Genomic DNA, 27,845 nt, shown 5'->3' with positions numbered 1-27,845 from the left:
GAGAGAGAGGGAGAGAGAGTTTAACCTCCACTCGACACAGACTAGGTCATTTTGGGACTAACATATGGTTCAGTTTTATTCCAATAACTTGCCACGTAGATGGTCTTTCGTATGGGAGGAAACCGAAGGACCCAGAGAAAACCCACGAAGGTTGGACAGGCGACCCTACTCCCTGTCATGTACAACCAGGGAATCTAAACCACGCCAACTGACTCAATGACAGACCTTATGACACACCGTGCACGAGCTTAACAATCGGTAATCAAACCCACCCCCCGTGCACAGGATAGACCCTTCAACCCCCTCATGAAATTAAACATTGTGTATAAATTTGTTACCTTGTAAAAGAGACTGTATTTTTATTCCACGTATTTGATGTTGATTATCGGTTATTTTATAATCTACGATAAATTGGATGGTATCTTGTAGAAAGAGGAAGGTAGCTTGACTTGTTGTATAATTCTCCTCTAGTATACACCAGTAATGTAATCTTATCAAGTAAAAAGAATAAACAGTATTTATTAAGGATACATCAAGTAAAAGAATAAACAGTATTTATTAAGGATACAGTATTTATTAAGGATACATTATGTAAGATTTAGATAAAGAGTCAATCTGATTACAACACAGATCCTATTTCGTTTCGTTTTTTATAGTTCAAAATTCGTTTTATTTCTCTTCACAACACTAGGATCTGGAAGAGTTGTTATATTACTAGCGTTTTGGTTGAAGTGAAGGATAAGCCAAAAGCCGCCTGTATGACCCTTGACACGACCTTCGAGTACAACTTGCCAGATTTTAATGTAGTGTAGGCCATCAAAAGTATAAAAAAACGAAACGAAATATAGATCTGTATTTGAATCAGATTGATAAAGAGCTGACAGTTCGCGCTACTATAATCGTTCAAAAATACAAAATAAAAAAGGAATATGTTGAAAATTTTACTCAAATTACTTCATTCTGAGTGGAGTTATCATCGATTACAGTGTAGTCATGATTGTCATTGCTACCGTTGTTACGATAATAAAAAATGTCTTGATTATCCATTTTTACCTTTAAGTGCGTAGGTCGTTATATAACGTCCTGGACAACTGCCACTCACTGTGTGTAGTGCGTAATATGCCGCCTTGGAGGTATTTTCCCCAACCTATTCTTAGAACATAGTACATAGTTCTTCGTCACTTCGTCAAATTAATTACACAATAGGGGGTATTTAACGTTTTAAAAACGTCTCGCTTAACGGGTTAAATTATATCATTAACTGCCAATTCTATTAAATCTAGAGCATCTGATGGCATTGAGAGTTGATTATGGCCTTGGTAAGTTAATAAATGTCTAATTAATAATTCATACAACATTTAAGTCCTAAAGAAATAGGCCGATTATAAGTATAATGATCTTCAAGTTCAATTTCAATACGCCTGGGAATGAGATATCAATTCTTGAAATTCTTTCTTAGTGGGCGAGGTCTAGAACATTTATTTAGGCGACAAGATCTTGTACATTTTGTTAACAGATGAGACAGGTTTTTTGTTGGTAAGGATTTGAACAACTTAGCTGTAACTATTGGCAACTAACGATGACCAGCTGCTATGACCAGTGAAGGAAGACTATATAGCAAGAACGTGAGATAAATTCTTAGCCAGATAATTTTTCTAAAATAGGATTGGAACCAGTGTGAGTCCCAATTCAAACGGCCAGAACCCAAGTTCACAAAGCATTCTCAGACTTAAGTTAAGAATTTACTCAAAATTGTTCTCCTTTTAACTAAAATATAGCCCATTATAAAACTTTTGTTGTTTTAATGTATCAAATACATGAATAAGAAACTATGTTCACAGTTTTGTGTTTCTGGATCAAAGATATTTCTCATTATAACCAGTGATTGAAAGTTGACTAAATTCTTAACTTAAGTCTGAGAATGCTTTGTGATCTCGTGGCCTGAGCATGGCTCCCGCAGCCTGGCCAGCCCCGTTTAAAACTGTTATAAATATCTTACATTTCCTGATGTTGTAAGTTTAATTTGAGTTGTTTAACTTGAGCATGATGATCGACAAGTTTATTATGATCGTGATGATTTCGTTGTTCAAGTTTTTGCAGATCTTTCTGTATTTCTGATAACTCTTCTTCCTTCTTCATCTTCACACTGAAAAAAAAAGTTAAAATTTCCTAGCATCCATTGTTTTTTATTTCACCTGCATTATGGTGTAACGGTGATATATTTAAACGGTTTTTAAAATAGACCTCTAGAGTGTCCACAAGCTAAAAATACAATTTTCTTACAATTAGGGGCCATAATCCCTGAAAATATGGTCCTATACATGCCAATATCTGTCAAACACACAAAGACTAAATAAACAATTTCAATTTCATTCAATGGAAGGGGAATAAATCATTCTCATAATACTTAGTGCTTTTCAACTAAAATCTTTGAAGTAAGGATTAAAATGTCCGTCAACTAGCTTCGTGTTCCAAGCAGGACTGATTGAAGACAGAGAGAGAGATGGGGTTTAACGTCTACATGACATAAACTAGGTCATTTTGGGACCAACACAACGTTCAATTTTATTTCAATAATTCGCTTGCGCATAGGGGTCTTTAGCAGTTGGGGGAAACCAGAGGACCCAGAGAAAACCCACAACAGGCGACCCTACTCCTGTTCATGATCCTACTGCTTGTCACGAACAAACAGGGAATCAAAACTCGATGACAGACCTTATGATCCAAAGCGCATGTGTTAACCATTCGGCCACCCACCCCATCCAGATTGGTTTGAAGGATTGTATAATAATTTGTAAAAAGGAAAAAATCTGATACCTGTACCATAACTAAATACTTTTAAAAACAAGTAAATTACCTTTCAACTTCTGCCAGTTTTATTTTCTTCTCTTCCATAACTGAAAAAAAAACCACAAAGACTTTAAAATATTGCGACAATTATACAAGAAATTGTTCCAATGTGAAATAACAGCATTTTGCCCTTACAGTGGCATTTCTTACTTTATACCCAACTTTTGGGAGCCACGGTGGCTAAGTGGGTAAGACGCTGGTTTGCTAGTCTGGAGATCGCATGTTTAATCCCTGCATTTTTCCGACGTGGTTTTCCCTTGTTAGTGGTGCAGGATGAAGGGCCTGACAAGGACAGCTGTTTTTTTTTTCGCATCAGACGGAATAAAGGCCCCATGTATACATTAGGACGTTAAACCACATGTAAAAGATCCCTTGGCAGTTGGAAGTCAATATAAGAGTAGGCTGTAGTGCCGCTGTCCGGGCAAAATTCCCTCACAGCACACTGTATGGCGTATGCCCGTCTTCATTAGCCCAGTAATGTTGATTCATCAATACTAGGCCTACCTTTTTTCAAATCATGTTGACGTTTTTCAATTTTCTCTCTTTCTGTCAAATCAGCTTTAGGTTGAGCTTGTAAACGGGCTATTTCTTTATCAATATCCATGTGAACTGAAATAAAACAAACAATAAAAATAACGTTGATTTACATTCACATACTGGTAGTCAATCTGATTAAAAAACAGATCTTATTTCATTTTGTTTTTTATAGTTCAAAATTTCGTTTTACTTGTCTTTACTGCACAAGGATCTGGAAGAGTCGTTATATTACCGGCGTTTTGGTTGAATTGAGTGCTAAGCCAATGTTACGGCGACTTCATGGCGACTAGATCTGGAAGAGTTGTTATATTACCGGCGTTTTGGTCGAATTGAGTGCTAAGCCAATGAAACGGTCTGTTAAGGCGACTTCTTGGTGACTAGAAACGTCAAAGGTTGGTTAATTAATCAATGTCTGACATCATAGGGTCAAAAGCCGCTCATACAATCCCTGACACGGCCTTCCAGTACTACTTGTAAGATCTTCATGTAGTGTAGGCCATTGAAAGTATTAAAAAAAGCAAAATGAAATATAGATCTGTATTTTATTTAGATTGACCAGTCGTTATATTTCTATCAAATCTTGTACTGATCACTTGGCTTCCATCCCATATTTCAACCAATGGGAGAGAAAATAAAGTAGATCTGCATGTGTAGCGAACACAGAGATAGATATGTGAATTTAACATCCACTCGACATACAGTACACCATGAGGGACATTTTGCCTAGACTGTGGCTCAACTTTATATCTGTCAAGAGTTATTTCAAGTACACGTCAATGTGAATATGGGACCTCGGTTTTTCATCCACCGAACGACTATATGTTGTCCTTTCCGAGCTATCTGTGTTGCACCACTGACAAATGAAAAACCAAGCAGGAAAATCCAGATGAACTTTCAAGTTCAACACATATCATAAGCGTGGTTACGATTCCCCGGTTGTACGTTACAAGGAGTAGGGTCGCCTGTCCAACCTCGTGGGTTTTCTCCGAGTCCTCCGGTTACCTCTCACTGCTTTAGACCCGTACGCGCAAGCGAATTATTGAAATAAAATTAAACCATATGTTAGTCTCAAAATGCCATAGTTTGTGTCAAGTGGCCGTTAAACCCCATCTCTTTCTCCCCCCTCTCTCAATTCCTCTTTCTCTCTCCCCTCTCCCTGTGGCTCCTAGGCCTACATCAGTACATTGTTGTTTATATGATATATATTATATATATTACCTCTGTCTACATCAGTACATTGTTGAGCCATGTCTGTTGTATGATCCAATATCTCTGAAACAGCTTTCTCTAATTCTACACTTTCTACCTATAATTATTATTATACTTTATTATTTATATTTCTAGCGTTTTCCGAGATTCTATCAAGATTATTGTTAAAATTGTTTGACGTTCTAACTCACGACGTCAATTGGCAGACTACCGCCATTCACGGGATGACCACCATCAAAATCAGTCGAATTATCTGTATTATTTATTTTTTTAGCATTTTCCAAGATTCTATCCAGATTATCCCCCCTTTTGTTAAAATTGTTTGACGTTCTAACTCATGTCGTTTAACACTACAGATAACAGAAGATCAGCATAATTGAGACCTTTATTGAGAACATGAAAGACATAAACCGGGAGGATCAATTTGAATGAAATTATCAGCATATTGCCTTTACATTATCTAGTGTTTAACTATTATAGTGAGAACTGCCAACTCGTTACCGAATCTCCCATAATGTATCTTTAATTACTTATCATTTACCACAATTACTTATCATTAACCACAATTACTTATCATTTACCACAATTACTTATCATTTACCACAATTACTTATCATTTACCACAATTACTTATCATTTACCACAATTACTTATCATTAACCACAATTACTTATCATTTACCACAATTACTTATCATTTACCACAATTACTTATCATTTACCACACAATTACTTATCATTTACCACAATTACTTATCATTTACCACAATTACTTATCATTAACCACAATTACTTATCATTTACCACAATTACTTATCATTTACCACAATTACTTATCATTAACCACAATTACTTATCATTTACCACACAATTACTTATCATTTACCACAATTACTTATCATTAACCACAATTACTTATCATTTACCACACAATTACTTATCATTTACCACAATTACTTATCATTAACCACAATTACTTATCATTTACCACACAATTACTTATCATTTACCACAATTACTTATCATTAACCACAATTACTTATCATTTACCACACTTACTTATCATTTACCACACAATTACTTATCATTTACCACAATTACTTATCATTTACCACAATTACTTATCATTTACCACAATTACTTATCATTAACCACAATTACTTATCATTTACCACAATTACTTATCATTTACCACAATTACTTATCATTTATCATATAAAAATAAATTGAATTTAGATTTACCTTTAATCTTTGATGGAAAGTTTTCTCGGTTTCACAGCGTAAACTTTTCCACTGTTTTTTCGCCAGTCGTCTACATGCCTGAGATAAACCAACTATCTCTTTATGTAACTCACCTCGCTAAAAATATAAACAATATATAAATTGTATGTAAGATAGGTTGCGAAGCAACGAAACATACACCCACAGCAGCTAAGCCATTTATGTTGCCCGACGTGGTTACCCCTTGTCAACGGTGCAGAACGGAGGGCCTGACAAGGACAGCTGTCTAGTCCTTTGGATGAGACGAAAAACCGAGGTCCCGTGTATATATTGGAATGCACGTAAAAGATCCCTTGGCGGTTGGAATTCGATATAAGAGTAGGCGATAGTGCTGCTGTCAGGGCAAAATTTCCCTCATAGCACACTGTATGGCGTATGCCCGTCTTCAGTAGCCCAGTTCGGAGCAGAACAGTAGGACGTTAAACCACATTTCATTTCATTTCATTTATGTTGCTGATCTTAATGTTTAAGTCCGCTTCCACCGAAGGTGATATCGCAGACAAGTTGTCTTATTTTCATTTTTATTATAACTTTAGTCTCTAGATCATTCACAAGGAATTGTAGCCGACAGACGGGAGTGACGACAATCTACAACCAATCGCAACATGGGCGTACAATAAAAACACGAACCTGAGGTGCATCTCTGACCAAAGCGAACAACTGGGGTTCACATTTACTGACTTCAGCATTCAACTCCTCCAATTTATCATTCTCTCTATAATAACAAATTTAACACATTACAAACTTTTCGTTAACTCTAGAATAACAAATCTTACATAATTTAAACTTTTTGTTAACTCTTTAACAATTTGAACACATTTTAAACTTTTCGTTAACTCTATAACAAATTGACCACATTTTAAACTTTTCGTTAACAGGCTGAGTGGGGAGTCATTAGGTACCCCAACAGTATACTAATATTTTAAAAATTTTCCCAGAGGCAAACCAACAGATCCAATTATTGGTTTAAAACCAATTTCATTCTTTCAGGCATGTCTGATTGATCATCATTATTGAAGTTTTTGTTAATGTCCCATAATTTCATCATAATTGTATCATCGTTCTTAACTTAGGCTGTCTGCCTACAGTTAGCTCCGCTTAAGAACAGACACTAAGCTAGTTGACCGACATTTTAAAGTCCTAAATCGACGATTTTAGTCGAAAACACTTAGTAAACTTCGAAAATCTTGAGAAGTATTTATTCTGCTTCCATTTAATGGAAATGAATAATTTTTTTATTCTTTGTGTGAATGCCAGATGTGAAACAATATACTTTGAGAATTTTGTTACATGTTTATTTAGTCTCTGTGAAACTGAAAGAAATCACGTTACAAAACAGTATACTAATATTTGGATATGGCGGTAATTTAGGGCAGAGATCTATTCTCAAGGAATGAAGAAGATGGAGAGAAAGAGAGAAGTGGGGTTTAACGTCCACTCGACACAAACTAGGTCATTTCGGGACTAACATATGGTTTAATTTTATTTCAATAATTTGCTTGCGCGTAGGGGTCTTTAACAGTGGGAGGAAACCGGAGGACCCGGAGAAAACCCACGAGGTTGGACAGGCGACCCTACTCCTTGCCACGTACAAACGGGGATTTGAAACCTCGCCAGTCGACTCAATGACAGACTTTATGATACAGCGCGCGCACGCTAACCATTCAGCCATCCAACCCCCCTGAAGTGGATGGATCTCTGTGTGAGGATGTTGTATCATTTGCTTTATAAAGACTATATAATCCTGATAAAAATGTCACTCTGTAGAGTCTGTACTATTAATTGATTACTTAGTATTATGTCCATTCACTACTACCAATATTTGTTCCAATGTTCAACTGCTGATATCATAGAATCTAAACCCTGTACAGATAATAAACCTACCGCTTTTTTACAACTGTTTCTACAGAATACTGTTTGTAATATCATTAGAATCTAAACACTGTACACCTATTGTTTCTCACAACTGTTTCTACAGAATACTGTTTCTAATATTATTACTATTAGAAACCGTAATACATCTACTGTTTGTTACAATGTTCAACTTTTTCTATAGAATACTGTTTATACCAGACCAGCTGTTTGATACAACTGTTTCTAAACTGTTTGTTACAACTGTTTCTAAATTGTTTATAATAGACCTACTGTTTGTTTCAACTGTTTCTATAGAATACCTTTTGTTACAATTGTTTCTATAGAATACTGTTACAACTGTTTCTTCTATAGAATACTTTTTATAAAAGACCTACTGTTTGTTACGCTGTTCAACTGTTTCTATCATAGAATCTAATATTTCACATTCCGGTACTTTAATTACTTTAGCTGCCAAAACTTCCTGTAAAACTTCTAGGTTTACTTTCTGAAATAAACAAATGTAAACAATTACAACATGTTTATGTAAACAATTACAATATAATGGCATGTAAACAATTACAACATAATGGCTACGTAAACAATTATAATACCGGCATATGGAACCAATGTACAACGCAAATATATGTAAACAATTTACAACGCAAATATATGTAAACAATTACAAATACATGTAAACAATTACAAATACATGTAAACAATTACAAATACATGTAAACAATTACAAATACATGTAAACAATTACAGATGTGAACAATTTCGAATGTAAACAATTATAGTTGTAAAAAATTACAAATATAGGTTGCTCGGCAACAAAAGATACACCTGCAGCAGCTAAGTTGTCCGGGGTGTCAACGAGGGTTGCATATATTTTTACTTTTTTTCGAAAATGAAATCATTTACAAGACACTCAAATCTGATTACAAGTAACAACCCATTTGGCTTCTAGTTCTGCTCTATTCTAACATATAATAATGTAATATCAATGTATATAAACTCATTACATTCAACCGTTTCTGTTTTTACTGTAATTTCTAATCAATTATGTTCGGTGACATATGCAAAGAGTCCAAATTGAATGGCAGTCTTTCACGTCTGGTTATTCCAGTCTACACCAGTAGTATTCTCCTGTGGGATATGTTTAGCCTCGTTCATCGAGTCGCTTCATTACAAATGGTGCACGAAACCATTCTAGCATGCAATTCGTGCGCCAATTTTAAAATTTTCATTTTGTCTTAAATATTGGATATCAGAAGCCCATCTTTTCACGGTAAGATAACAACATCAATGTTGATTTAAATTGACCAATAAGTTGTAATTGCAATGTCGAAGACTGTGGATATTACTGAGTTAGAGGCTTGCCTCCTTTAAGTTAAAACTTATAAAGAGTTAAAATGGTGGTCCTTTACATTATAATATATGAACATATCTATCAATATTTAGTAAAGAAGTGATAAAATTTACCTCTCTGATAACAAGACTACTTCTTCTAGCTGCCTCAATATAATTAATAGACATCTTCTCACAGAATATATCAAACGTCCATGGACCACACATAGACTATAAAAACACAAACAGAGATGGTATATATTTATAACATTATAGTATTCATTCACACAGGGCACATTTTGATTTAGCAGTGGGAGGAAACTGAAGAACCCCAGTGGGTATTGTCACTGCAGTCAATATATGACATGAATTGCAATTCATATCACGATTCACAACCAGGTCAATATTTACCAAGAAAACAACAGGATCAATTGATATTTTTAGTCCTGAAGAAATGAAACTTTTTATATCTCGATATTGATGTGGATCAAAATAAAGACCAAAACAATTTAAGAGTGTTTGTGTAGGCCTACCTATGACATGTGACATGGATAATTGCCGCTGTGCCTCATAGCACACTGTATGCCCGTCATCATAAGCTCAGTTGGAGCAGAACAGTAGGGAGAGAGTGAGAAATGGGGTTTAACGTTCACTCAACACAAATTAGGTCATTTCGGGACTAACATGGTTCAATTTTATTTCAATAATTTGCTTGCATGTAGGGGTCTTTAGCAGTTGGGGAAAACCGGAGGACCCAAGAAAACACACGAGGTTGGACAAGCGACCCTACTCCTTGTCACGTACAACCAGGAAATCGAAACCACACCTGTTGACTCAATGACAGACCTTATGATATAGCGTGCCCACCACCCCAAGAACAGTAATACGTCAAATTCTATTTCATTTCTGTTTCAGTCGAATGAAGACAGTTTTACACAGACCTAATTATCTAAAGCGCACGTCTTAACCATTCAGTCGCCCCCCTCCCCCCCACCCCCATTAAATTATCAATTAACAATATCTGACCTTAGACATGGAGAAAGACAAACTACTATTGGAACTGCCGTGAGATATAGAAGAATTATTAGATGTTGAAGTCCGTGTCACGGAAACAGTGTTACTAGTATTGACATCTGAGGTATTATTGGTCGACTGATGATCTACCCGGTCGCCATTTTTAACATCATGTGACAAGGTTGTTGTTACGGTAACATCTGTCTTCAACATGGCTTCCGGCATTGGTTCATCATCGATATCCAAATCGGTACTTGGTGAAACTAGAATAAGGAAAGAAATGGATTTTATATTTAAGGTTTTTTCCTGAAAGAGAGAGAGAGAGAGAGAAATGGGGTTTAACGTCCACTCGACACAAACTAGGTCATTTTGGGACTAACATATGGTTTAATTTTATTTCAATAATTTGCTTGCGTGTAGGGGTCTTTAGCGGTGGGAGAAAACCGGAGGACCCGAAGAAAACCCACGAGGTTGAACAGGCGACCCTACTCCTTGTCACATACAACCGGGGATTCGAAACCATGCCAGTTGACTCAATGACAGGCCTTATGATACAGCGCGCACGTGCTAACCATTCGGCCATCGATCCACCCCCCCACCCCCCCCCTCCTGAAAAAGAACGACTGTGTATGAAATTCAAGACAATCGGATGATAACTTTAGGTCCTAGAGTGGATACAAAATTTTTCTAGTGATCATGGGTCATAACTCCGACAGCATCTTTTAGCCTCCAGAGAGTACATGGATGAATGAAAGAATGAAATAGGGTTTTATGGCACATCAGCTTCAACCCGGATATATTGCGCCAAACACATGGTGAATAGTATGAGACAAATTAAAGTTAGGATATCACATAAAGTATTCATATACACAAATAAAAACAAATATCACAGTATATTAAATAATTAAAAATGGGGAGAAATTTCATGTGAATACAATATTTTTATTACCTGACTTTACACTGGATGTATCGCGATTCAGCTGTTGACCGTCTGATGTCATTTCAACACACTTTTCAACTTGAGCAGGTTCTACTGTCGCCATTTTTTCTTCTTGTTCATTTACTTCCATATTTTCTCCTGTATTTTCATGTGTTGATGTTTGCGATTTAGACAGCGAATCAGTTCTATGTTGCTTGATTCGTGCCTTCGCTTCAGCTTGCGTGGCATCCAAACTCTGAAGTCTTCGTTTTAGACTTGGGTTCTCCTTTCTAACCAGATCAAACGTTGAACGAGTAATGTTAGGGTTGGTTTCTGTTTTTTCAGTTTCATTTGCCACATTTTCTTCTGGTTTCCTGTCTTGAGAGAGAAAGACGTCATTTTGCGTATCCACATCAAGGATGTCAATTCCACTAAAATCAGCATGTGAGACAGTTGACAAGCTCGGCAATCTTGCAGATGGACGTTTATCAACAACGCACTTTTCTATTTTTGGCACAGCTTCTTTAGCTATTGGTTTCTCTGCCATAACAATGGAAGTACGAAGTTGACTGTCTTTCGATTGTGATGCATTCGGTGATTTAGCGTCCGTCGTGTTCATGGTGACATTGAAGTCCAAATCCAAATCCATGGCCGAGGTTCCAAAACAAAGACCCGCTGACTGAGCAGCTGGTTTATGTAACTGGTTAAATTTCTCTTCCGCTTTTGTGTAAAGACTCTTATCGTGAACTTCTAAGTGTACTAAAGGATTTGTAACGCAAGTTGAATTGTCAAACGACGATTTCGATTGAGAATTTATGACTGATTCTGCATCTCGCGTTAAGCTGACCTGCGGCATTACATTCATTTGAGATTCAATTAATTTTTTATTTGTTTTTAAACCAGCAGAGATTTCGGCAGTTTTGTCCTTGAAAGAAACTTCATCATCTTCTTCTTCGTCCTTATTTAGAAATAGTGATAGATCTAGCTTGGAATTAACATCAAAAAGAAGATGTTTATTTTCTTTATCATCACTGATTGGCGGAACAAAGGTTGAAGCAGGAGGAACGGAAACAGGATTTATCAATCCCATTGATATCTGAATATTTTCTTTGTCAGAATGATTGGTCAAATCTGCGATGCCGTCCACGCACGTTAATTCCATGTTTGCCGATACACCCGATGAAAATCTACGAGTTACGTCAGTCAGACTTTGTCTCTTGTCCAACATCAAATTTTTGGTGAGTACATCGGTCAGCTCCATGTTGGCCCCAGGTTCACTTTGTGAAAACCTTACTGTTGACGTTATGTCTGCTAAACTTTGCCGTTTTTCAAGGGTTGGGTTTTGGGGTAATACTTCCGTCAGTTCCATGTTGGCGTCGCTGTCAGATGCAAGTTGAATAGTTGGTATGACCAAAGCAGGATTTGAGTTCTGACCTGAAATATTTTGATACAAACACAAATTAATTATCAGAATAATTCTTTAGATGGTATAGAATTTATTTTTTTTATTGAGAAACATCAATGAAGGAACTGTGTCATCCTGGAATCAGAACCATTTATATTCTGTACTAATGTAATAATAATAATAATAATTTATTTATAGAGCGCCTATAATCCAATATTGTATTGCTCTATGGCGCTATTACATTATGGTAAAGTCCAATATAAAAATATCATGAATCAAAAACCATAACAACTCTAAGGTATATAAAACATCTCAAAAATAAGATTTAAAAAGAAACAAAAGAAACACCACCAACATTTCACAATTAGAATAAAATATGGTATTTCAGTTATTATTATCAACATATCACAGTTCACAGTAGCCATGACATTTGTACCTGGAATTATGTTGGTCGGCAGAACGTCAGTCATTTCCATACTGGCTTCACGTTCATTGGTCGGAATTACAAGACCGTGGTTATTCTGATTTTCATTTTGTTCTGCAAGGGCTGCACCAATGATTCCTGTAAAACCTGCCGTTATTTCACCGAAATCATCATCTAAATAAAACAAATTCATGATTAGAGATTAGATTGGGGACAGGCTTAACATCAATCTGTTTCACAGAGGATTACAAAAGTCTTCTAATATCTCTGTAAAAGATGACTACCTTCAACATCAGCGGCAATCATTGGCTTAATGGCGTGTGCATTGCTTACATAAGACCTTACTTGTTGGGGCTGAATGGAGCCTTTTACACATTTTAATACCCATTTACACTAAATAGGAAATAACTTTTACCTACAAATACTTCAAATGTCTTTATTTATTTTTTTAATACATAAAAATAATGTTTTAGAATTTAATTTGTCGGAGGAAAAAAGGTAATATTTGTGGCTCATTAAGTCGCATCGATGTCATCCTTATCAGTGATTGTCGCGGCCTAGTGAATATTCACTGCTGATCAGTGTGGCCTAACATGTGCTCTTTAGATCATAAGGTCTGTCATTGAGTCAAGTGGCGTGATTTCGATTCCCCACTTGAAAGGTAATTTAATTGTTTTTAAAAGTATTTAGTTATGGTACATATGTCAGATTTTTTCCTTTTTACAAATTATTATACAATCCTTCAAAACAATCTGGGTGGTTTGGGTGACCGAATGGTTGGTGGCCTGAATGGTTAACGCCTGCGCTTTGGATCATAAGATCTGTCATTGAGTCAACTGGCGTGGTTTTGATTCCCTGGTTGTACGTGACAAGGAGTAGGGTTGCAAGTCCAACCATTGTGGGTTTTCTCCAGGTCCTCCTGTTTGCTCCCACTGCTTAAGACGAGATTATAAAATTACATGTTGGTCTCATAATTTACCTGCATCAAACATCAAGCCAGCACCACGTCGTCTAGGTTCAGGTACTGCATTACTGGAAACACTACAACCAAAGATGCAGAACAATTAATCAAACACTGGGATTGGAAACAACAAAAACACGGAAATATTATTCATGGACAACCAATACATCCTTTAATAAAAGTACTTGTGATTATTTATATGGTCTTAATCCCTATATTTAACTTTTCTACTGACACATTTGTGCTTTAATCTCTATATCTAACTATATTCTGGCATTTTGGGGCTTTAATCTCGATATTTAACCCTTATTCTGGCATTCTGGGGCTTTAATCTCGATATTTAACCCTTATTCTGACATTTTGGGGCTTTAATCTCGATATTCAACCTCTATTTTGAGATTTATTCTGACACATTCGGGTCTTTAAAACATAAATATTTAACCTGTATTCTGGCGCATTGGGGCTTTAATCTCGATGTTTAACCTTCATTCTGACATGTAGCGGGGGATTTAAACTATATTCTGGCACATTGGGGTTTAATTTTGATATGTAACCTTTTTTCTGGCATGTTGTGGCTTTAATCTTGATATTTAACCTTTATTCTGGCATGTTTGGGCTTTAATCACTATATTGAATGCTATTTTTGGTTGGGGCTTTAATAAAGATTTGTTTTCTGTGATCCCTGGGGTTATACATAAAATAAAATTGATTGATATTTACTCCATTCCTGATGCCAGATGTGATAAAAAGGACAAAGCTGTTATTTTATTCTCTGGAGGTGGTGCTGGTTGTTGATATGTTGCTAGGATACTAGTATTATGGTTGTCATGACGAACGGACATATCACCACAACAAGCTGTCATGTCCATATCCTCCACATCTAATCGTGTGTTGTTCAATACAGATAAATGATCGGGAACCTGGAGACCATAACTCTAATAAATAAAAATAAATCAAACAGTAACACATGGAACTAATGGAGAGTTTCATCATAGGTTCATGGTTCTCCACTCTCCTGAGAAATGACATCCAAAGGTGACATTTTTGGTTCTACTTTTGGGGGGTGGTCGAATGGTTAGCGTGTGCGCATTGAATAAGGTCTGTCATTGAGTTAGTCAGCGTGGTTTCGATTCCCCTGTTGTACGTGACAAGGAGAAGGGTCTCCTGTCCAACCTCGTGGGTTTTCTCCGGGTCCTCCAGTTAATTACTGAAATAAAATTTGTCTCCTCTTTCTTGAGAAATGATATACCAAAGGTGACATCTGTTATTCTACTTTCAAATGGATGTCTGTTCTTCCTGTATTATAGTGCTATTAGTTCTGTATAAATTATTTTGTCTTCATCGATAACAGGGAACTAGACATGAACCTAGTGGCATGGAAACTCAGTCTGCTGTGTTACAGGTGGTCGGCAAAAGGTAAATTTTTCAAACTCAAATTTTTTCGTGCGACCTTTTTGACAGATGGACAGATGGATGAGTTTCTATTTGAAAGTGCAGTAATCTCATGTAATAGCAAACTTAAATTACGATGGAAACACTTTGACACGGGCCATTGTTTTCGGCGGCCATCAGACTTAATGAAAGCAAAAGCGTACAACCATAGGTAGGAGTTGGATCACTCGGCTCATGCGTTGATAAAGAGCGCAGCCTGGCGCGCTGAGTAACGTCAATTGCAGTGAAGATCATCGACGTCTCGAACAAACACGTTTCAATCACAGTTCACATGTTGAAAAGTTTAACAAAAACAGAAACATTAGTGACAATCAAAATTTATTTTTGGTTGTAGCTGTCGACTAATGAAATTTTCACAAAATCATGAAAAATAATTAATGAAAGTGTAAGTAAATCATACGAACCATTGAATCGTTAGCCGAGAGAGTTTGTATTGGACCTTTCAATAGTTGATCCAGACCTGAAATATAATATCATATTAATTAATTGTTTTAGCTCCGGAAAATAAAATCAATATGTTTATTCCAATCGTTGGTTAGTAAAGATACAGATTCACTGCCAGATTTGGATGAAGAGAGGCCTTAGAGTATTCCATTCATCAAAGTATAATTTAAACACAGCGGACTAAAGACAAGGGAAAGAGAACTGGGGTTTATCGTCCATTCGACACAAACTAGGTAATTTCGGGACTAACATATGGTTCTATTTTATTTCAATAATTTGCTTGCACGTAGGGGTCTTTAGCAGTGGTGACGGAAATCAGGGGACCCGAAGAAAACCCACGAGGTTAGACAGGCGACCCTACTCGAAACCGTGCCAGTTGACCCAATGACAGACCTTACGATACAACGCGCACATGTTAACCATTCGGCCATCCAACCCGGCCTCCCATTGATAGAAAAGCTCTGTAACTTTTCAATTAACATTGATTTAGTATTTACTAGTCTGTATTTAGACTTTCGTATCTTTACTGATTTTATTAAAATATTCATTTTGTTAAGAACATTAGAATAAAAATTAAGATTGATAGTTGCTAAGGAAGAACATAAACTTCTTACCTGATATATGTCCAACATCATCCTCCGTTCTGGAAATATAAAAAACATGATTCTATTGATGAAAACTATTGTCTACAATCAGACATTGTAATCACCTCAATTTGTGTTTGTAGTTTATTTTGTGTTACACAGAAAAACAGACAAGCTGTGAAGTGTTCATGGAATCAGGAATAATTTTCCAGTAAATTTTTTACGTTACTAGATTTTGTTATAAATGAAATGAAATGGGGTTTAACGTCCTACTGTTCTGCTTCGATTGGTGTAATGAAGACAGGCATACGCCATACAGTGTGCTATGAGGGAAATTTTGCTCAGGCAGTGACACTATGACTACTCTTATATCGATTTCCAACTGCCAATGGATCTTTTACGTGCACATCAATATTTACACAGGAAACGATTTTTTTGTCTCATCCAAAAGACTAGACAGCTGTCCTTGTCAGGCAAACCTTCCTGCATCACTGACGGGGAAACCATGTCAAAATCACGATGAACTTTCTCTGCCAATGCAGGGATCGAACACGCGATCTCCAGGCTAGCAAGCCAGCGTCTTACCCACTTAGCCACAGTGACCCCTAGATTTTGTAATTGATGTCATAAATGTACTGTAAGTAGCTATAAATCAAGTTTGTCAGGCTTGACCCATTTTTAGAGGGATAACAACAGTTTAAATTAAAGACTTTTTTGTCATGCTTTAAAATGTGCAATTGTTAATAAACTAATGATTAATAAAAAAAACTTGTTAATAGTAATAATAGAACACTAATTGTTAATAGAACTATTTATTGATAGAAAACATGTCAATAGAACTATTTAATAATAGAACTAATTATTAATAGAAAACTTGATAATAGAACTAATCATTAATAGAAAACTCGTTAATAGAACTAATTATTAATAGAACACTTGATGAGATGTGATGTTTTATAAATAAACCTAGTACTTACAACTCCACAGTATCATCTGCATTATCTGAAATAAAATTTACACAATTCAGTTCTTAAATCTCTTTGAAACTCTTAAAGAAGAACTTATATCAACCTTACAACTAAGATCATCTGGCGTTTCGGTAACTGGGAGCAACTGGCTTCAACTGAAACCTGAGCACCACTTACTCTTATAACTCAAAGCAGCTAGTTCCAGTCAGATAAAGCGAGTTGTCCATGTTTAACTCTCTGTAACTTGATTCAACTAGCGGTAAGCCCTCTTACAAATGGCATCAACTCATTTCCATGGAAATAACATCAAACGATAAGAAACATGTGACTTAATAAATAGGAAAAATGGAAGCGAACGAAGGCATCTACTTTTCAAATGTCGATAATAAAATAGTAAGGTATTCGCCATTTTGATGATCACATGATAAATAAATTAAAAGTTACATAATCGCCATCGACATGAGTCCAAATTCAGTTGCTAAGAAGTTGCCAACACTTGCAACTGTTTAACAAGCAGAAACCTGGGGCCTGTTTCACGAAATTTTAACTAAGAAAAAATCCAAATTTTAGTAATTTAATTGGAGATTGATTTTAGTGCTTAGCCAATCAAAATTGAAGTATCTACTAAAATTTGGATTTTATCTGTAGCTAAGATTTTGAGAAACAGGGCCCTGACCTGAAACGATTTCAAATGTTCAAGAACGGTCATACAAAGCTACTGGATCAGAGAGGAGAAATGGAGTATAAAGTCCACTTGACACAAACTAGGTCATTTCGGGACTACCGTTTCTTCAATTTTATTTCAAATTTCGCTGTCAAAAGGGCTGTCATGTTGCTGTACTTGGGATAAATTTGATTGAACGGGAAGAATAGACACACTCCCTCAAAAGCTCAAGTATCAAAAGTCAATCCAGCAATGGCCAGAGATAGATTTCTCGAGCCATTGTTTCGGGAATATGCACCAATTCAAGTAAGATCGAAATGAAACTTGGCATGTTTGTTCCTTGGACAACTGCGCTTTTATTTTTGATGTGAAGTCAAGATTTCAAGATGGTTGCGATGATGTCTTGCTCAATTCCGGGTTCATGCGAGTAAAATTAAGAAATGTAAAGAATACAGTACCATTTTTAGTATCTGGGCTGTCCTGCCATACTCTTGGTGAATGTTTTGGGAATTCTCTAAAAAAAAAAAAAAAAAATTAAATTGATTCATGTTAACCAATATGTGGAAATATTACATAAAATTAGGTTGCTAAGCAATTCGACATATGTTAGACAATAGCTTTTTCTCAAGTAGGCTTAAGTATTTTATATGAGTGAAAGAGAGAGAGACAGAGAGGATTTAACGTCTACTCGACAGTCGACACAAACTAGGTCATTTCGGAACTAACATATGGTTCAATTTTTTTTCAATAATTCGCTTCCATGTAGGGGTCTTTGGCAGTGGGATGAAACCGGAGGACCCCGAGAAAACCTATGAGGTTGGACAGACGACCTTACTCCTTTTAACATACAACCACGTACAATCGAAACCACGCTAGTTGACTCAATGACAGACGTTATGATACAACACAAACGTGTTAACCAAAACAATGTTTAAAGATACATTCTCACAAAAGTATTTATAGGGTAGTTATTTCCAATAAAAGTATGGCAAATATGGTTTAAATAGAAGGTAGAGATGCCCAATCTTTTAAGAAAAATACCGGATTCTCTGAAAAACACACATGAGGCGAGCACTGGGCAAAAATGTCAGAGCATCATCTACTGGCACTCGACAGATTATTGTCTGAAATCTTTAGTTAGAGAGCGGTTGTTATTTCTTGATCGATTGTTTAGGCAGTTTTGGGAACATTGAGAGGTTTAAACGTACAACAGACTCTGCAACTAAACGACAGAAAAGTAATTGGCAGAAGATAATCTAAGAATTTACTTTGGTTTCAATATGCATGGCAAATGGACAGTAACGACAAATACATTCTTAAAATGAGCCCTCCCTCAATCAGGACACAATATAGACAGCACAAACAACAAAACGCACATATCAGATCAAGTGAATGGATCCGTTGGGTGTATAAAAACATAATGGCAGATTGCAATCAAGTGACGCAGAATTGAGTTCTGTCACAGTTATGTCAGTCCTAAAAATGGAGGGGGTGTGAGTAGAATTGTGACATAACTAAACACAACGATTGTGTTTCAGCTGTCATGGTTGGTTAAGATATTTTCTTATGCAGACGGCGCATAGTATACTTACTTGATACTACATCTCTCAGCAAAACTGACTCGTCTTGATATTCTTTTACCATTAACAAATACATCACTCTAAATAAATATAAATACATCACTCTAAATAAATATAAATACATCACTCTAAATAAATATAAATACATCACTCTAAATAAATATAAATATCTTTCATTCTATAAATACATCACTCTAAATAAATATAAATATCTTTTATTCTATAAATACATCACTCTAAATAAATATAAATATCTTTTATTCTATAAATACATCACTCTAAATAAATATAAATATCTATTATTCTATAAATACAGCACCCTAAATAAATACAATATTATAGCTATCCGATTGAAACTGTAATAATCGGTTCGTTCGTTAGTCTGCTTCCAGCTAGGGTGATATTGTAGACAGTGGGATAACAATTACATGTAATACATTTAATATAGAAAGCTGTTATTCTATAAATACATCACTTTAAATTCTAAATAAATATAAATATCAATTATTCTATAAATACAGCACTCTAAAAATTCATTGACCTAAAGTGATTTATACTGACCATAATGAATACATGGACCATCGGGATTACATGTTGACAATAGTGATTACATACATTAATGGTGTGATTACATTGAAAATGATGATTACATTGACAAGTCATTAAATTAGATTACATTGACCATACTAATTACATTGACCATACTGATTACATTGGCCATACTGATTACATTGGCCATACTGGTTACATTGGCCATACTGGTTACATTAGACAAAGTAATTATATGGGAAAAAAATATATGGAAACATATGGAAATACACTTACCCTCTCTTGAACCTGGGTGGCATCCAGTTCTGTCAAACATGATCTTTTGATTTTTAATATCTAAAACAAAAACAAAAACAGGTTGTTAGGCAATAAAACATATACTCACAACAGCTAATTATATCATCGGGGGGGTGGGGGGGGGGGGTGGATGGCTGAATGTTAGCGTGCGCGCGCTGTATCATACAGTCTGTCATTGAGTCGACTGGCGTGGTTTCGAATCCCCGGTTGTACGTGGCAAGGAGTAGGGTCGCCTGTCCAACCTCGTGGGTTTTCTCCGGGTCCTCCGGTTTCCTCCCACTGCTAAAGACCCCTACGCGCAAGCGAATTATGTAAATAAAATTAACCCATATGTTAGTCCCGAAATGACCTAGTTTGTGTCGAGTGGACGTTAAACCCCATTTCTCTCTCTCTCTCTATATCATCAGAGTATTGCACACATGTAGAAGTTATCATATTTAATTCTACGTCACTGTCCTTTGTCACTCCGAGATTTAGTGAGATGATGTATAGCATGGGAACTATACATCTTAGCACTTGAAGATATCACATTTTTAATTAATATTGAAACCCAATAAATTAATAGTTCTTGCTAGCGCCAATATAAAACAATTTTATATTTATGTATGTTTACTGACTAATCAAATCAAACATGTACCAGTACGTCTACTGATTCATCAAATAAAAAATGTACCGATAAATCAGATAACTTTAGCTGTTCATGTTACATGTACCGAAAATTGAGGAAACTCAATGGGTTTAAAACACTGTGTATAAATTTTTAGTCAAATGGACAGATAAAATTCCCCCGCCCCCCTAAAATTTCTCAGATATTTGACTATACTGATCTCTTTCTATTGTCAAACTAAAGGTCATTTGAATGACATCTTTCAAAAAACAAATAATGGTGTAAAAAAAATTTAAAAAATTAATTACCCCTGATGATCGCCGTCCATCTTTTTTCCTGTAATGTAATATTTCACAATTAATAAACAACGAGCCAACTGATAAATAGATAACATGGACAATGATTTATAGCATTAGTACCAATCGGATTAAAATACAGATCTATATTTCCTTTCACTTTTTTTATACTTTCGATGGCCTCTACTACATGAAGATCTGACCAGTTGTAGTGGGAAGTCACGTCAGGGGTCATACAAGCAGTTTTTGAGCCTAAGATGATAGACATGTCATCAACCAATAAGTGTTGATGTTTCTAGCAGGATACCCTCAGTTCCGTGCATCGCACGCCCAGAACTCACTGCAACAGACCATTTCATTGGCTAATCTCTCACATCAACCAGAAAGCGGGTTATATAACAACTCTTCCAGATCAGAGTGTAGTAAAGACAAGTAAAACGAAATTTTGAACTGTAAAAAACGAAACAAAATAGCTTGCATACAGTGTGCTATGAGGGAAATTTTGTCAGGACCCTTCTTCAGTTTCTCTCTGCAAATTGGATCTCTTTGTTTTGTACCACCCGGAGCACTAGATTCTCTTTTTCTCACCAGGCCTTTCATCCTGCAACAAAACCAACCCAGACAGGAAAATCCAAATATAATTTCTTGGTCAACACAGAGACTGAATCCAGGGCATTCAGGTTAGTCAGCGAGTACCAACAGAAGGAAAGATATATTGGGGTTGACTGTTCAAATACAAATATTTGAAGACGGGGAATCATTTAACCGGCATTTAAATTCCCCCTTTTGGCACCTTGGATGCTAGCATGAAAAAAAGAGAATATTTACCCCAAGCCTTTAGGTTGGTCATTTTCTTCTTCATACATTTTTTCCTAAAAATAAAATACAAAATGATACTCATTAACAGTCTACATATGAATTATGAAATGGGGTTTGAAATTCCACTTTTCTGCACCGACTGGGCAAATGACGATAGACAAACGGTATACAGGTTTCTTTTATGTGAACACGGGACCTCTGTTTTTTGTTTCATCCAAATGATTAGACAGCTGTCCTCATCAAGCCACCACAGCTTACTATATGAATTATGTTTCTATGCCAAGGTTTATTTCAACTACATGACCCGACGAGGTATATCAACAAGCCAAGCAACTGTCTGTCAATGTCCGACTGTCAAAATTGCTAATGCTCAACTAAAAAGGAGACTTATTTTTAGCGTGCGCATTGTATCATAAGGTTTGTCATTGAGTCAACTGGCGTGGTTTCGATTCCCTGGTTGTATGTGACAAGAAGTAGGGTCGTCTGTCCAGCCTCTGGGTTTTCTCTGGTTTCCTCCCACTGCTAAAGATTCCTACTAACAAGTGAATTATTCAAATAAAATTGCACCATATGTTAATCACGAAATGACCTAGTTTGTGTTGAGTGGACATTAAGTATTAAGCCCCATTTCTCTTTCTCTCTGACGAAATTGGTTTTAATTGTGAATGCACTGTCCAACTATTGAGTCTATTGATACATGGACCAACATCTTGACCAAAATGTTTTTTGCAGTATGCCAAGACCTATCAAACTAACATAAATTTTAGATCCCTGTACTGGGTTGTACGCTAGTAAGTCAACAACTTGTACGCTGAGACTCTGAGTCTGAGTGTGATTCAAATAAATAAGGTCCACTCCCAAGTCCAAATGGAATGGATTCTGGTGAATTGACAGAATAGGTAGGATAGTTATCTTAGCCACTCCCCACACCACTAAAAAGTGATAGACCTACACTAATGACTTAGTTAATTTGTATAATACCGTACAGTCTACAACTGTACGTTTTGTGAGTGAATTGGATAGCCTACTCATCATAACCATTGATATTCATACTGAAATGAGTGACAGAATCGTTAAATCTAACGTTTATGATTTACGATAATTTCGGAGCCTACGATTTGTGTGAAAAACATAACAATAAATAAATTATAAATATGTTTAAATAGGTAACATACGGTCGTATCTAAACGATGAGAAAATAAATTTTCTTTCAAAACAAAACATTCGAAGTGTCCGCCATATATTCACGCATGCGCCCTAGAAATATCCGGTAAACAATAAACCCGATTAGCTCACAAACAGTGCTTGGGAATACATTAAATATTTTGTTTGCTTAGAATAACACTAGCTAACCGAATCTTTATAATCTAAACAATAAAACTTGTATTGATTTGATTTTGATGTTAATTACTGCGTTATTAACAAAAATATGTCCATGATTTGGCCAATAATTTGGAATTTGACGCGAGTAAGTCACCCCCTGATGGGGGTCTTTCATTGTAATTTATACCACGTACTGGAAAATATAATTCAAATTTGCCGTGTTACTTTTGTGTATTTCACCAAAATGAGCCCTATTATGTAAATGTAGATAGTTCTATTGTAAATGACACTTTGTTTTTTCTATATTTTTTTTTTTCATTACACCAATTACTGTTGTTGTTTTTTTGTTTTTTTAATACTATATATTATTATATTTTCTTAATGTGCGAATTGCTGCAATAAAATCTCATCAATTTTATCTTAACTCAGCGATATCAGTCTCGACTGAAGCGAACGTTAAGCCCGACGGAAGTTAAGCCATACAAACGAAACCCTCTGCGGACAAACTTAGATGTTTCTTTTGCTTTGAGTGTATTTCGCCGATTTTCTTTATCCATTGTATCCTAATGCGAAAATAATTACATTATGTAAGAGATAAATATGCCCATTGAGAATTTGGGACTTATATGTTACCTAAATTATTAATTAGACATTAATTAACATGATAAGACCATAATCAACTCTCGATGCCATCGGCTGGCTCCGATTTTAAGTAGATTCGGTCATTTGGGGATTTAATTTAAAAATGAAGAAGCGAGGCTAAGACTCGAATGACCAGTTACGAACCATGCACACATCTTCGCTCAAAATAAGGTAATTGAATGAAATTTTCAATATATTTGTTTTGCATTACATGTATCTATTTTTGAACGGCCAGCTTTTTATCTAAATCTTACATAATGCCCCTTTAATTGATTGGTTGAAAGTCGTGTCATTATCAGACCAGTTTGTGGTAAATATGTATTCTGAGATGATTATTATACTGTTTGTCCTGTTAGTAAATGTGTAATTATGTAAAATTATCATTTGTCTTGTTTGTAAATACATGTATATATCTATTATCTGTTATACTATATCTTTATATACATGTTCATATTGTATGCTGTCCTTAATGGATGTCTTGATACAATAAAATCTTATCTTATCTTATCTTATAATACAATGCATAAAAAGTTCGGGAGGTAGAAAACACCGGGTATAAATAAAATCAAATAAATCTCTAGTGGGGGGAAATTGTATTGGAGTTTTCTAACAACTGCTAGAAATCTTTAATATCATATCAGAAAATAAAAATAATCTCTTGAGTAAATTCAGGATCTATTTGTACAGGTCAAATGCTAGCCCAATCGAGTAGAAATATCGGACGTTAATCACCACTTCATTTCATTTTGACAGGTCAAACGCCGAATTTAAGAGGTTACGCGAGAGCTTGTTCATTTTATTCTGATTTTTTAAGTAGATCGAGGCATTTGCCATCTAAGCTTCAACTACAAGGATACTTGCGCACTAAACTTATTAAAACCTTTAAAAAGTTTTATGGCCGTCATATTGATTTGATTGGTAAATATAACGTGTCTCTCTCGGCTATTATTCTAGATATATTTAATTGACACGTATACTATTACTATCTCCCTGATAATGTCTACTACATCGTTAACACAGTTCATCGCGTGCATTTTGCATACCGATAGTTCATTGGCCAATCACGCTATTTTACCGACATTTCGCCTAATAGTTTGGATGCAGCTATGGCGGGTGTGGCGCAAGGCAGGGTAAGCTTACTCTTCCGGACACCTGTTACCACTGTTTGTCGTGTATTTTGTACACGAGGAGCAGTCCATTTGCTGATTACACTATTTTGCTTTAATACACTATTTTGCCTATAACGTTTTTTAGGACTTCGAATTCTGTCTTATGGTTTGGATTGTTCGTACTTGGTTTTATTTTATTTATTTAGCTTCGTTTATCAGACGTACGATTTTCATTATTCAATACAATTCTTTTCGCTAATCACCTTGTAAATAAATAATTCACTATGGCAGTGGTTCTCAACCTTTGGAACACATGAAAATATAGCGGCGCATCTGGTTAAATATATATGAAAAATATTTGACTTTTGCAAAATAAAAAAAATAGGTAAGTCAGATGGCATACAACCGTAGACAGAGACTAGTCATGGACACATAGAATGACTCGAACTAAATAAAGAAAAATACAGTTATGAACTTATCAGTAGACACCAGTGAATACTCAATTGGGATCACGTGATTTTTCGCATTTTCTTAGTGAGCAGTTCAAAAATTCGCGGAACACTTAGGGGATCTCGCGGGCGTCGCGGCACTCCTGTGTGCCGCGGCACACTGGTTGAGAATCACTGCACTATGTACATGTAACATGTAATTGTCTGCGATATTACTTCTGTAGAAACGGACGTTAAATAAATAAAATAAAACCAAGTACGAACAATCCAAACCATTAGACGAAATTCGAAGTCCTAAAAAAAAAAAAAAAAAAAAAACGGTATAGGCAAAATAGTGTAATAAGGCAAAATAGTGTAATCAGCATATGGACTGTTCACCGTGTACAAAATACACGACAAACAGTGGTAACAGGTGTCCGGAAGAGTAAGCTTACCCTGCCTGGCGCCACACCCGCCATAGCTGCATCCAAACTATTAGGCGAAATCTCGGTAAAATAGCGTGATTGGCCAATGGACTATCGGTATGCAAAATGCACGTGATGAACAGTGTTAACGATGTAGTAGACAGACATTATCAGGGAGATAGTATACGCGTCAAATTAAATTATACGCGTCAATTAAATATATCTAGAATAATAGCCGAGAGAGGCATGTTATATTTGCCAATCAAGTCAATATGACGGCCATAAAACTTTTTAAAGGTTTTAATAAGTTTAGTTCGCAAGTATCCCTGTAGTTGACGCTTAGATGACAAATGCCTCGATCTACTTAAAAAATCAGAATAAAATGAACAAGCTCTCGCGTAACGAATTAGTTGAGACACAAACACTCCATAAGCTGGTGATATTGGAATGTTACTACTAATAAATGGAAAGTTAACAATCGGAAAATCAAAGTCATCACGTTTAACACTAAGTTTATGGCAATTGTCAAAATCGAGACTCAGATCCAAGTAGGACGCGTAATTGTCACTGTCAGTAGTGTTTTTAATTTCGAGCTCATCAGGATATATGAATTTTACATAATCACTAAAGCTATTTCATACATACAAACACATTATACGAACAACTAACTCAGTGATTTTCAACCGGTGTGCTGCGGCAAAAAGGTGTGCCGCGAGATCCCCTAATTGTTCCGCGAAATTTTGAACTGCACACTAAGAAAATGCGAAAAACCACCACGTGATCACAATTGAGTATTCACTGGTGTCTACTGATATGAGGGGGTTGGATGGCTGAATGGTTAGCACGTGCGCGCTGTATTAAAAAGTCTGTCATTGAGTCAACTGGCAAGGTTTCGATTCCCCGGTTGTACGTGACAAGGAGTAGGGTCGCCCGCCCAACCTCGTGGGTTTTCTCCTGGTCCCCCGGTTACCCCCCACTGCTAAAGACCCCTACGCGCAAGCGAACTATGGAAATGAAATTGAACCATATATTAGTCCCAAAATGAAAATGACCTGGTTTGTGTCGAGTGGACGTTAAACCCCATTTCTCTCTCTCCCTCTCTCTCTCTCTCTCTTCAAAAGACTTGGTGTATCGGGGCTCTGATAAGGTCCCGATAATGTTTCCCACTCTTTTTTTTACCCGCTCTCTTCTGCCCTCTGTCTTAATAAACTGTGGCGAGGTAATAGGTCATGGTCTATCTTTTGGGGGCTTTATTTCGTTTTTAATGTTGTTTTACCAACGGTGTGATAAAACTGAACAAGGGCTAAACCTATTTGTTAATGCCAGCTCAAATTTCGTCACGGTCGCTGTGATGTAAATAAGGTTAGGGCACGTGATTATTGTCGAGATTGTAGGTTAGGATTAGGGAAAAATTGTAGTTCGTCTATTTATAGCAATTCTCTCTCTGTCTCTTTTCTAGATTGCCTTTTTGCTTTTCTCATGCCCATTTTTTGTTCAAGAATGGACGAAGAGGGTGTGAATTAACATTTCCTGCCAGGTTTTGGTAAATATTCATGATTTAGAGGCGGAAAGATAACAGAGTTTACAGGTTGGTTACGGTGATATGTGCGGCGAATAGTTGCATGTTCTTAGTATGCTTCTTCAAGTTTGTGTATCTCAAGATTTTGGTGGTCAACCTCATACTAAGTTTGGTGCAAATACATGACCATTTGTTTCTCTGTCTGTAGTGAAAAGCATTCAGCCCAACGAAAATTTGGGGATAAGTTGGAGCCGGGCAAAGAGGCCAGAATTAACATTGAACTTCAATGGGGAAATTAATGGTGGTCTGCCTCCAGATATTATGCAGTTACCTCCCATT

The 27,845-nt window shown here is 36.1% G+C and overlaps 1 protein-coding gene across 1 annotated transcript; it reads right to left on the bottom strand.

Annotated features, from left to right (window-relative positions):
* Positions 1 to 312: 312 nt before the first annotated feature.
* On the bottom strand, positions 313 to 23,311 carry LOC126821015 (uncharacterized). The gene is made up of 23 exons (XM_056100882.1): positions 23,236 to 23,311; positions 22,070 to 22,113; positions 21,254 to 21,281; positions 20,318 to 20,377; positions 19,505 to 19,572; positions 18,371 to 18,426; positions 17,258 to 17,282; positions 16,311 to 16,339; positions 15,657 to 15,712; positions 14,521 to 14,735; positions 13,819 to 13,880; positions 12,852 to 13,013; positions 11,041 to 12,444; positions 10,104 to 10,354; positions 9,213 to 9,308; positions 8,126 to 8,235; positions 6,507 to 6,591; positions 5,838 to 5,954; positions 4,606 to 4,693; positions 3,355 to 3,459; positions 2,858 to 2,897; positions 2,000 to 2,146; positions 313 to 490 (listed from the first exon to the last, which is right to left on the bottom strand). Exons 2-23 carry the CDS (start codon positions 22,105 to 22,107, stop codon positions 313 to 315), a joined length of 3,420 nt encoding a protein of 1,139 aa, XP_055956857.1. The 5' UTR covers positions 22,108 to 22,113; positions 23,236 to 23,311.
* Between the last annotated feature and the right edge of the window lie 4,534 nt (positions 23,312 to 27,845).

Source organism: Patella vulgata, chromosome 5 (assembly GCF_932274485.2).
Source record: "Patella vulgata chromosome 5, xgPatVulg1.2, whole genome shotgun sequence".
NCBI lineage: Eukaryota > Metazoa > Mollusca > Gastropoda > Patellidae > Patella > Patella vulgata.
This window is presented reverse-complemented; position numbering and strand designations above follow the sequence as displayed.

Bases quoted from the DNA above. Each gene is read 5' to 3' on its own strand.
- LOC126821015 (XM_056100882.1), bottom strand. From the start codon at position 22,107: ATGTATGAAGAAGAAAATGACCAACCTAAAGGCTTGGG. The intron at 9,309-10,103 runs GTCAGATATTGT...GTGTTTTTATAG, and splicing joins TGTCTTTCTCCATGTCTAAG to TCTATGTGTGGTCCATGGAC. The intron at 3,460-4,605 runs GTAATATATATA...GTTTTATTTCAG, and splicing joins ATGTACTGATGTAGACAGAG to TTCACATGGATATTGATAAA.